General features: G+C 45.2%; 1 protein-coding gene across 2 annotated transcripts in view; it reads right to left on the bottom strand.

Moving 5' to 3' along the window:
* SCG5 (secretogranin V) overlaps window positions 1-9,505 on the bottom strand; it is a 56,190-nt gene extending 46,685 nt beyond the window's left edge. For both annotated transcript variants that reach the window (XM_079767948.1, XM_079767947.1), the window contains exons 1-2: window positions 9,461-9,505; window positions 7,805-8,037 (exon numbers count right to left, since the gene is read on the bottom strand). In XM_079767948.1, the coding sequence (XP_079624074.1) occupies window positions 7,805-8,030 (226 nt within the window). In that variant the 5' untranslated portion in view covers window positions 8,031-8,037; window positions 9,461-9,505. The remainder of the gene's footprint in view (window positions 1-7,804; window positions 8,038-9,460) is intronic.
* Window positions 9,506-12,073: the final 2,568 nt, after the last annotated feature.

The following is a 12,073-nucleotide window of genomic DNA, read 5'->3' on the forward strand; positions in this document are numbered from 1 at the left end:
AACAAAACCTTCTTCATCTCCATATCATCCTCTCCTCCTCCCCGCCCCCCGACACCCTCCCCCCCCCCCACCCCCCCCCCCCCCCGCCCAGCCTCCCAAAACTATTATTATCTTCTCCTCCTGACCTGGAAGACTCGGGTAACAGACTGTTGCATCTAGTTTTCTCTGTCTCCTGCCATGTGACCTCTGCCCCCACCTCCCCACAGGGCTTTAGTTCCATCCAAGCACCCCAGTACCTTCCGTGTGGCTACACCCAGTGAGCACGTCACCCCCAGTGGTTCTTATGTCACGTGACCTCTCTGCTGATTGGGACAATGGTGACCACTGCCCCCTCCTGAAACACTCTTTCCTTGTTTTCTCTGCACTTCACCTCTCTGGTTCTCCTTTGTTCCCAGTCTTTCTTTCCAGATTCTTCTGCCTGGCCCCATGCACCGGCTCTTCCAGGCCTTGTTCTTGGTGCTCTGCTCCCCTTCCTGGTACTCAGCAGGGTCACCTCGTCCATCCCTGTAGCCTCAGCCACCACCAGCATGGGGATGACTCCCAAACCCCTCCCTCCTCCCAGGCATCGCCCCTGTATCTGTACATCTCAGTGCTCTCTGGATCCCCACACCGGGGTGCCCAGTACCTTAAACACAACACAAAGCAAGTCATCATTTCATCTCCCTCTTCTGCCTCCTCCCAGAAAAACAACCCAGACCTCCTGCTATCCCTTTTCAATTTCTTATCACCATCTGTGCAGCTTCCCAAGAAAGAAAACTGGAAATCATCCAGGGACTTTGCTTTAAGGATTTGAGTTCAGGGTGGGCTCAACAGAACCCCAAAGAACACGGGCAAACTGGAAGCCCTGGCCCACGCAAAGGCAGCCCTCTCACCCACTGCTCTCATTGGTTCCTCAGGATGGGGACAGCCCAGACACAGATTTTAGTCCGGATACCTGGATCAAGAGTCAGCCCCATTCCTTCCTCCCAACTGCAGGGAGAGGCCAGCAAGAAACAAGTTGAAATCTCTCCACCCTCTGACCTTCGAAAGGGAAGCACTGTTGCCCCCCTGTGGCAAACTGGAGGCACTGCAGCTCCTTTACCAAGGCCAAATGTTAGCTAAGTAGAGACTTCTTAGCATCCACCCCTTCAAATAGGCTTTACCTTACAAAGGACTCTTTCTCCAATTGTATTTATTAAGGAAATAATCTCAGTTATCCTTGTCTTGAAATAAGATAATTGAGTCCCAAAACTCAGTGTTATAAAAAAATAATTTTGGTATTTTTATGTTTGGCAATACAGTGTTCCCTCAGTCTCCATGGGGAATTGGTTTCAGGACTCCCACGGAGGCTCAAACTCAGTGGATGCTCGAGTCCCTTCTATAAAATGTAGTATTTGCATGTAACCAGCATGCATCCTCCCATATACTTCAAATCACCTCTGGATTACTTATAATACCTAATACAATGTAAATACTATGCAAATAGTTATTGTTCTGTATTGTTTAGGGCAAGCATGTCAAACTCGCAGTCCGCGGGCCGCATGCTTCATTTATTTGGCCCGTGTTAGCCTTTGAGTTTGACATGCTTGGTTTAGGGAATAATGACAAGAAAAAGGTCTGTCCATGTTCAGTGCAGACACAACCTTCATAGGCCTAACTACATAGTACACATTGGCAACAATGTAACATTTTTGAGAAAATATTTTTAATCCATGGGTTGGTTGAATCTGTGGATGTGGAACCCATGGATACAGATTTAAAATTATTTGAAACCATCAAATGCCAATATTCATAAATTTCTGTCTCAATGGTTCAGCGTCTGGTGTTTCCGCAGTGCTAGATGTCAGGTGGCCTAGAATGGTGACGAAAATGAGCCAGTGGCACTAAGGAAAGAACTTCTTTTACCTGAGGCTGCTAACCCTCTGAAGACAAGCACATTTCAGACTGGATTCATCAAAGACCAACCGCAGTGTTAGCTGGCAGAGCCAGTTCTGCCTCCCAGAGTCTCCATCCCATAGCAAATGCTCTCTGAATCAATCCCTGGGGCAGCGGCGGCTTTCCTAGTTTCTGGGGATAATAATAGAACCACCATTAGCTGTGCCATAGGCACCAATGAGCAGCTGTGCGGAAGAGGCGCTGCTGCGGTACAGGGTGCACGGAAGCTCATCTGAACTGTATGGCTAACCGGAGGAGTCACCAAACCAGTGTCAGGGGAAAGCCACTAAAGATGGAAAATGTACTGCCCGGCTGGTGTGGCTCAGTGGTTCAGCGTTGACCTGTGAACCAGGAGGTCCAGGTTCGATTCCGGGTCAGGGCACATGCCCAGGTTGCAGGCTTGATCCCCAGTGGAGGGCATGTAGGAGGTAGCTGATCGATGATTCTCTTTCATCATAGATGTTTCTATCTCTCTCCCTCTCCCTCTCCCTTCCTCTCTGAAATCAATAAAAATATATTTTTAAAAAAGGATTACACATGTACTGTTGATAACCTCCAAAGTGAGAGGTGCAGGCCCACAATTCAGTTACTAACAGCACCCACTTACTGCTGTGAGAGAGTGGGCTGGAAGCCCCACTTTATAGATGAAAAAAGTAAAGCTCAGAAAAGTTGCCAAGATCACCCAAAGCTGGTAAATAGTACGGCCAAGACCCAACCCCAGATCTCTTTGCTCGTAGAGCACTTTTTTTCCTCTATAAAACACCACATTGCTCCCTGTTTGTCTTTACTTTGTGTTTTTGTTTTACATTTAAAAAATGATCCTTACCAAGCCATGTGTAAGGTGCCTATGGAGAAATAAAAAATAACCCCTAGTCCTCTCTGGATGTTTTTGGTAAATGCTTCCTCCTCAGAACACAGCAAGCAAATAACAACCAGGAGGCTGGCTACCAGGTGGCAGGAATCCTGTGATATACTTTGGGTCTAGTTGGCCCCCTGCTGGTTTAGTTCCAGAACTGCAAATAGTCCTTCCTGTTTCTTGGCAGCTGTATGAAGGGCACAAACCCTGCGCCATGGTGATGGGTCACAGTCAAAGTCAGCAAGCAAATATCACCGAGCTCTTGGCAAAAATGTCTAGGTAGCTTTTTTAAAAAAACAGAATAGAAATGGAATATTTTCCTTGAACTAAAAGGGAAAATGTCTCAACAGATCCAGATGTCAAATAGTATTTACATACTTATTGCCTCTAGATATATTTATTTTTCCCTGATATCATATATTCGGCTTACTGAGTACTGCAGGGATTCCAAATGAGTCACCCCATGATACACCTTTGTGGTTTGCAGATTATCTCAGGCCAAAATCCTGGTGTCACCCCGACTCCTCTCTTTCTTTCAGTTCCTAGCTGCAAGCCATCAGCAAATCCTGTTGGCTTAACTTCAAAATATACCCAGAATGGGACATGCCTCACCGCATTGCTAGCTATTAGGCCAGTACATCCCTCACCTGGCTCTCCCAATAGCCTCCTGACTCATGACCTGACCCCAGTCCTCCTCCTACAGGAATATTTTCAGTACAGCCCTCAGAGCGATCCTTTCTAAAGGAGGGCCCATCCCCCATAGGACTGCAAGACCCTATACGATCTGTCCCACGTACTAGCCTCCTGGCTGCCCTCCTGCCACGACCAAGTCTCCCCTCCTTATCTCCCCTGAGTCCTGGGCTCCAGCCACTCTGGCCTCTGGTCTCCCCATCTTGCAGCGCCTGCACATGCAGCTTCCTCTGCCTCCTTCCATATCTCACACAGCTCACTCCCAACTCCCCGATTTTCGCTCACCTTCCCAGTGAGGAGCCCCCCGCCCTATTTTAAGTCGTCTTCTCCATCCCCTCCTCTGCTTTATATTTTTATAGCACTTATAACCATTTGATTTATTATATATTTTACTTATTTGCTCATTTAAGGGCTATGTCTCCTCTGCCCTGCCAAATCTCTGAGGTTGGTGTTTATTTCCTCAGTACTGAAAAGCATGCCTGGCGGTCAAGAAATACTCCTTGGGTTGGGGGTGTGGGATGGAGGGGGTCATTGGGAGAAAAGGGGACATCTGTAATACTTTCAGCAATAAAGATAAATAAAAATCAATAAATAACTTGTTTTAAAAAAGAAGTGATACTTGACAAAGGAGTGTGGGAATAGTGGGCTACAATGTACTAGGAGAGAACTGGTCAGTAGGTGTCAAAAGGTTGCTGTGAATGGGGAGCAGAACAATGCTGCAGTAACCGGAAGGGACATGGGATTACAGGAGGAAATACTTTTTTCATGGGATATATGACCTCAGCGACTAATGGCAATTTGTACTGATACTATATGCTATACTAAAAGGTTTGTTTATAATACTACATCTGAGAGATAATATGCATCTTCAATAATGAGATTAATCTAAGGATCATACAATTAATTAATCGGAGTAGACAAAATAAGAGGAAACTGTTTTCTCTGTGCTATGGATTGGACAATGAACCGCCCTGCCTGCAAGGAACTCAAGATCCAGTAATTGTCATCTAAAGTGATAATGACTCATTTAGAAATGATGTCCCAGTATGCAGTCATGTATGCTAAAACTACTTTTATTCCCTAAGTCCTACCGCCAAGCTAAATGAAAGCTCAGAGAAGTTAAATAATTTGCTTAAGCTCACATCACTAATAAACATTTAAAGCCAGGTATCCTTGGTAATAGACTATGTTAAATGTGTGTTAAAATTCACACCAGAATACATGCATTATGTGTACGGTTCTATTAAAATTAGAAAAAGATACTTTTCTAACTTGCTCCTTCACGATACAATCCTAAAATAGATGTTGGAAGGGATATGGAAGATATTCCATGTATCTGTCCGAAGCCTGGGGATTAGCATGCATGAATGTCTGAACAGAAACAAGGCAAATAAATGCAAGAGTTGAAACAGTACTACACTCATTTGAGTAAGTATCAGATACCCAATGAATTAATGGCAAGGCTCAGGGCTGGGAAACAACCAGGCTTTTTTTTTTTTTTTTTCATTTCCTTTTTCCCTCTAAAGTCTTTGGACTGTTTTCTCTGTTAATCTTTCACACAAGCTGTAATAGGCAGAATTCTGAAATGACTCCCAAGATGCCCACCCACTGGTGTACCTCCTTGCAGAATCCCCTGCCTTTGATGGGGGGTAGGGGGCTGAATAAAATGGGATATCGGTTCCTTGTCAAATGACAAAGGTGATGATGGGGGGAAAAGAGGACTTATGTAATAGTTTCAACAATAAAGATTTTTTTTTAAATGACAAAGGGGATGGTAGTCACTCCCATAATTAGATTATGGTATAATCAGACTAAAGGGATGCCTCCCTCTGCTTGAGGAAGTAAGCGGCCACATTGCGAGAGGGTCACCATGCAGCTTACAACTTGAGGGTGGCCTCTTAGAACGGACAGGGACCCCAGCCAACAGTCAGCAAGAAAAAGGGGACCTCAGTCCCACAACAACAAGAAACTGAATTCTGCCAACAATCTCAAAGAGCTTGGACGAGGACATGAGCCCCAGCCCAGACTGCAGCTCTGGTCAATACCTTCACTTCAGCCTCCAGGACTCTGACCAGAGGCAGCCCAGCAAACCCATGTCTGACTCCTGACCACAAGATAAAAAATGGTTATTGTGTTCAGGTGGTAATTTGTAGCAGTAATAGAACACCAAAACACCAGCCAATATTCATCCCTTGCACAGACACTGTTAGGGGGAACCGAACATGGCTATCTTCCCATATTACCCCAAGGTTAATAATAGAAACAGAATGATTAATTTTAATTGTCCTAATCCATGTTCTTTCAAATCTCCATGCCTTTTCACTTGCCATTCCTGGGTGAACTCCATTCAAACTTCAAAACCCTGGTCAAATGTTGCTTCTTCAAAGAAGCATTTCCTTACAGACAACCCAATCCACTTCCAAGCAGAATGAACTACTATTCTCTGCTTCCAAGGCAGCAGCTTATCTGTACATCTACAAAACACCTGCCATGATGTATCGTGATAACCTGTCCTCCTCCCAGCCCCCAACGGTGAATCTTTAGGGCAGCACTGCCCCAGTCTCCTGCCCAGTGCCTGGCATATAGTGGCTGCTAAATAGCTGGCTATCCAGGGAAGAAAATGAGGCTCAAGATTCACACAGGCTTTTGATGCCAAGGAGCCGCTGTTTTTTTTTCCACATAGATGATCAGGCCTCAGGTATTAATAGAAACCCAGAAAACCTTCTCCATGACAACGGCTGGGTGACTAACCTAGCACTTACTGCACTAAAAGGGCAGATATTTACTGTCTCCAAAGAGCTGGTCTGAAATGGATAGGGGCGCTTGAAGCAACAGATGGCATGAAGCCCTTTCTGATTCAAGCCCTTTGCTAGGTTTGCTATGCTTGTTGATTCACATCATCCATGTTCATCCATTCCACAGTTTAAATGTCAGCCTAAATAGTCAGGAACTCCACAGAGTTACTTTTACTCAATGGCTTCAAACTATGGGTAACAAGCCAGAAGCGAGAATTGTATATCAACAATATCCACAGCATTCACAGGACCCCATGGCAGAAAGCATTTTTAGGAGATTAAAAGTTCAGGTAAAATTATGTATCATAACCCACAGGGAGTAACTGCTTTTGCTGGGTGTGTGTTTTGAAAAAACTCAGAAAAATCATTTGCATTTTTTCTTAGGACCCACTCCCTGCAGTTAACCTACCGCAGTACCCGTGCTACTGCGTGAGGGCCCCAGCTCAGCAGAGGAGGAGATCATTCCTATTCGGGGAGGATACAAAGCGAGGCATGGAGATAAGGGGCCTCTCCGGAGAGCTCGATTCCGATTTTCTCTGTAAATAAGTCACTAAACAACAAAGTGCTGCTTTTTAATAAAAGTATTACAACCACTTTGCCAGACGGAAAATTTCTGGGAAGAAATGGTCTTGCCACATGAAAACAAGTTAATTAACATTTTGTTATATTTTTAAATATTTTTGAACAGTTTCTGACATAAACTCTTAACTCTTAGCATCAGTGCCTCTTTTGGGCTTATATGACGTCATCCCTAAGAACCAAATCGGAGCCTGCAGGTCCTATACTTTGAGGATCCTACCTAATAATAGACAAATATGCAAATTGACCGCACATTCGCCACGCCCACCAGTCAATCAGGACGAGTATGCAAATTACCCAACCAAGATGGCAGCTAATTTGCATATCAAGACAGCAAAGAAAGAAGGCAAGAGCTGCAGAAGGGAGCAAAGCTGCGGAGAAGCAAGCAAGCTGGGGGGAGGAGAAGGGAGGAGCGGAGGCGGGGCCCGGGGAGAAGGAAGGAGAGTGGGCGGGCTGGTGGAGAAGGCGGGGCGGGGGAGAAGGGAGGAGCCCAGGCGGGGCCGGGGGAGAAGGGAAAAGCAGGCTGGCTGGCGGAGAAGGCGGGCCGGGGGAGAAGGGAGGAGCAGAGGCGGGGCTGGGGGAGAAGGGAGGAGCGGAGGCGGGGCTGGGGGAGAAGGGAGGAGCGGAGGCGGGGCCGGGGGAGAAGGGAAAAGCAGGAGGGCTGGCGGAGAAGGCGGGGCAGGGTAGGTTGCAGCAGGAAACCCTATTGCAGGATTTTTCCTGCAACGGGAACGCTAGTCTTTTATAAGCAGCCAGCAAGGAACACAACTTCCCAAAGATCAATCAGTGTGGGCGAAGACATGAGCTGAGTGCCAGTCTTTCTGCGGAGCTGACACAGGACCTATATTCTCATGTGGATGTCTGCATGTATATACTGTGTGGGGTCTGAAGAAGGGAAAACGGAGAGAGGAAGCAGAGTTTCCGCATGTGTACTAATGGCAACTTCAAAGTGGCGGAGCACAGTACATACCTTCGATGCTCTGTGGGCCCACGAGATTCATGGCCTGGTGAGCTGGATACTCCACCCGTGGCCTGGCGATGCCCAGCTGCTCCATAACGCCATGGAGCAGCCTCTGCATGTCTGTTTCTGAGACCCGGTCGGGGGTCCTTGGGCTATAGGCAGATGTTGAAGTCCACCCAAATGTCAACCAAAACATCAGGCCGGATAGCATGGTGGAGACCATCCCGGAGACCATTTTTAACCTGCAGAAATCAGATCCAACGGTATCCATCGGCCAACTGGCAACTGTGACGATGCAATCATGCGAAGTACTAATGTGAGGACCACCTAGAGAGGGGAAATTCTAGGAGTCTGCTTTTTTGCCTTAAATGTCCACTCCAGCTGGGACATCTGCCGTGGGAAGGTGTTAAACAAACAAAACAGTTCGAGGAGCCAGTTCCTTCTGACGTGCCTTCTTGGGAAGGTCAGCCAGGAATGGCAGTTCTCAGTCATCTTTTATCCTCCTTGCAGCTTCCTGCAAGCTGGGCAGCACCCCTAACCCTACCACCCTCTTCCTCTTACTAAAACAAACAACAAAAATTAACTTGTTCCAATTTTGAGAAAGGGAGAGGAACATCTTGAGTCTGGGAGGGAGGGGGGAGAGTCTCAGACAGGAGTGAGGAGACACGAATGGTAAAGAATCACAGGAAGGCTCGATGGTGGAAGGAGCACTTTCTTAGCAGACATCAAATACATTGGAGATCCTGAGAGGGAATAAAAACACACACCACTCAGGACCACTCAGGTCTGCCCTGCAATCCGGAAGGAGAGATGAGGCAAGCTTGCTCTGTCACATGCAAAATAGGGTGATTTGGACAAAATCCTCAGTTTTCTTCTCTGCAAAAAGGGATGAGAAAAGCATCTGGCTTGTAGGATTGTTGTGAGCAGAAGTGTGGGAACACCTTAAGGAGGACTGGGACCATGCCGGGCACAGAACCCCTACATTGCTTTATTATGTTGGCAATATTACCTCATGGTTCTGGGCTTAGACTCTAGGCAAGTGAGTGATGCGAGGGAAGACAGACAGGTGAGAGGGAGAAAACTAATCCTGGGGAGTCGCTGTCCTCAGTGTTGGCGTCAGGAGAGCCTGAGGCCTGCAGAACAAGGGGACAGACATTCACGCAGCTTCCCTCTGCAGCTGCTGACCTACGCTCCGGCAGGGGCCACGCAACCCCTTTCTTTTTACATTCTCTATGCATTTCCCCGCTGAAACGGAAACGTTCATCACCCCTATCTTTTTCTGTATAGAAAAGGGCCTTTTCTAGCCACCCTGGATACAAAACCTGTTCCCCAAAGAGCAAAAGCTGCCATTCTGACAGAAAGGCCAGAGGCAGATGCCAGCTGCCCAGCCATCTCCATCTTTCCCTCCTCTGCACCGAATGCAGGATGCTTTGTTTCATTTACACGCCAACCAGCACAGTTCTGATTTAAGTAAGGAACTACACAATCCCCTCCTTTGGTGCTCTTTCCCTCCTATTTGTAGCCGAACCTCCTAACCCCGCACCCATCCTTTGTCTGCCCCCAGCCTCCAGCTCAAAGATTTCAGGACGCCCTTCCCGGCTCCCCATCCCGAACCCTCCCGTCGGTGCGGGGCCTCAGGAGGTCCGGCATCAGCGCAGGACTCACCCAGGGGCCAGAGGAGCCAGCCGCGGGTCTGGGCCTTGCTGGGGGTCGGCAGGGAGCGGCGGTCTGAGTCTCTGGTGCGTCACACCTCCCTCCGCATCTTGGCTCCGCCCTGGCCCCGCCCCCAGCAGGTGGAGGCCGCCCAGCAGACTCCACAGAACGCAGCCAGATGCTGGCACCTCCCACCCGGAGCCACACAGCGTTCAATCCGCGCTTTCCACAAGCAGGTCTCCTAGATCCTCTCCATAGACCCTTATGGAAGTAACCCACGTTTTCTCACGCAATTATCTCAACAATGTGACAGGTCGCCACTGTGTAATCTGCCCCAATAGCACATCTTTAATTCTGCCACCTTCTGGCATTTTGTGTGTGTGTTTTAAGCCTTTCAGCTTTAAGAGGAAAGGGGGCAATGGTAGGAGAAACACATGTGAAGAGTCGTAAGAACTTAATGATGGCAACGATAGGGTAGGGCATATCTTCAGGGTAGGGTGCTTTCAGAAGTCCTTTCTTTGGGAAACAGGCTATTAAATAGAAAATGCTAGCAACTTCTGTTAAAGTATTACACTGCAAACATGGGGAAACCTCTAGAAATACGAGTTTTGAGTGTTATTTTTCAACTTACACATAAAACTCCTTTGAAGAGAAACCAAATTCCCAGCATATTGCTGAAATGTATCCAGGTAAACACAGACTTTTACGTTTACAGAGCAACCTTGAACATTTGAATTTTGTCCAAATACAAAAATTGAAATGTAAAACTACACAATATTATTGTAATTTTTTTTCAAGACTGGGGATGACTAATGTACCTGGGTTCTGAGAATAACTGAGTAACTTGATGAGTGTAGAATCCAGATCTCTTTACCCTAGCTCAAATCCATGACCACCTACAGCAATTTCATGCAATGCTGAGGGGGACACAAAAATCACTGAGACACACGGCCTTTTCGTTTGAAGCCAAGCCTCCTTCCTAGGTTTTTCTTCCGTGGACGCTCGTTTCCAGCCCTTTGGTTCCGGGTATACTCAATCAATAGTACAAGTATAGTTTATTAGTTCTAGGTTCAAAGGCCAAGCTGGGGGGGTAATATTTATTATTCACCCAAACTGAGTTTTTTCAATTCTGAATATTACTTTGACATTGTTATCTTCATTTGTGCTTTGAAAAATGGAGTTATTACAATTTACTGCTTTTGTGATTAATGGAAATTTGACTGCAATACACCAAAATGTGTATGCTGGATAAAATCTGAAATTTAAAAAAACATCTACCATATATATATCCTGGGCCTGATGATTATCAAACTCCTATATTAAGCCCTGGCTGGTGTTGCTAAGTGGTTAGAGCATCGGTTGGGGTGTATGCAGAAGGCAACCAATTGATGTCTCTCACATTAATGTTTATCTCTCACCCTATCTTTCCCTCTCTATCTCTCTCTCAAAATCAATAGAAAAAATAACCTTGGGTGAGGCTAAACTAAAAAAAAATAATAATAATCTTAAATTTTTAGTGATCATAGAATGTTTCCAAGCAACCTAATTTAGTTCTATGTAACTGTGTTGTTTGCTGCTCATAATAATCAAATTAATATTAGATCTTTACTTGTAAGAACAATGAAAATAATCTTTGAAGTTAATGCACATTGGTTCTCAGAACTAGTATTTGACTTTTATCATTTGATCAAATATCCCATGACATTGGGAACATTATTTTGTGTGTGAGGGGGGGTGAGGGGGGAGGACCAAAAAAAAAAAAACGAGATTAAATCAAGTCTAAAACTCAAATTTCCTGACTCTTTATCTCCAATTACCATACCTCCAAACTATTCACTTTCAGCTAACAAACATGGGAGTGACATGTGGGTAGCTTTTTTTTATTGTTTTTAAAATCTCTCATTATTTATTCATCTCTCAGAAAAAACTAATTCAGATGATTTCTAGTTATTTCCTATGCCTTTTTACCTAATTAGTCGTCCCATGCAACAATTTCATCCCCATGAATATACTAGTAAAAGGACATTAATGCATTTTTAAGTTTAAAAATTTCTTAGAACCAGACAACATATATCTCAGGGATTATGAATATTTTCTACCTCTACTGCTAGGTAAATACCATAAACACTGAAATGCACACCCAATAAACACTACAAACCTGTTTTGATGTCAGCTAAACATGATGTTTATATGTACAGATTTTTAGTCTTCAAATAAGTCAAATACTTACTAGTTCTGAGAAAGGGTTGATTCCTAGGTAATGAATACAGACAGGAAATAGCTTTGAAAGAGATATACTGCTATCAAGTAGAACTCAGTGAAGTGAACATGTGATGACTTTAAAGGCCTCATACATACACACACTGTGAATCTGGTTGCTGAGTAGATGTGCAATGCTGTTCTATTCTGCCTCAACATCTGAATATGGCATTCTAACAACTGACTTACAAAACTATCTCTAGTGGTCGATTCTGTCTGCATATTCCTTCCTCTAAAATTCACAGACTATCTATTGTTAATAATATTCCTTCCTTAAATATTTGTAACTTCTAATAATTTAAAATATAAATATACACTCAGTGGCCAGATTATTATGATCTCTGAACGCATAAAAATCTGGCCAGG

The sequence above is a fragment of the Cnephaeus nilssonii genome (assembly GCF_951640355.1).
Source record: "Cnephaeus nilssonii genome assembly, chromosome: 4".
NCBI classification, from domain to species: Eukaryota; Metazoa; Chordata; class Mammalia; order Chiroptera; family Vespertilionidae; genus Cnephaeus; species Cnephaeus nilssonii.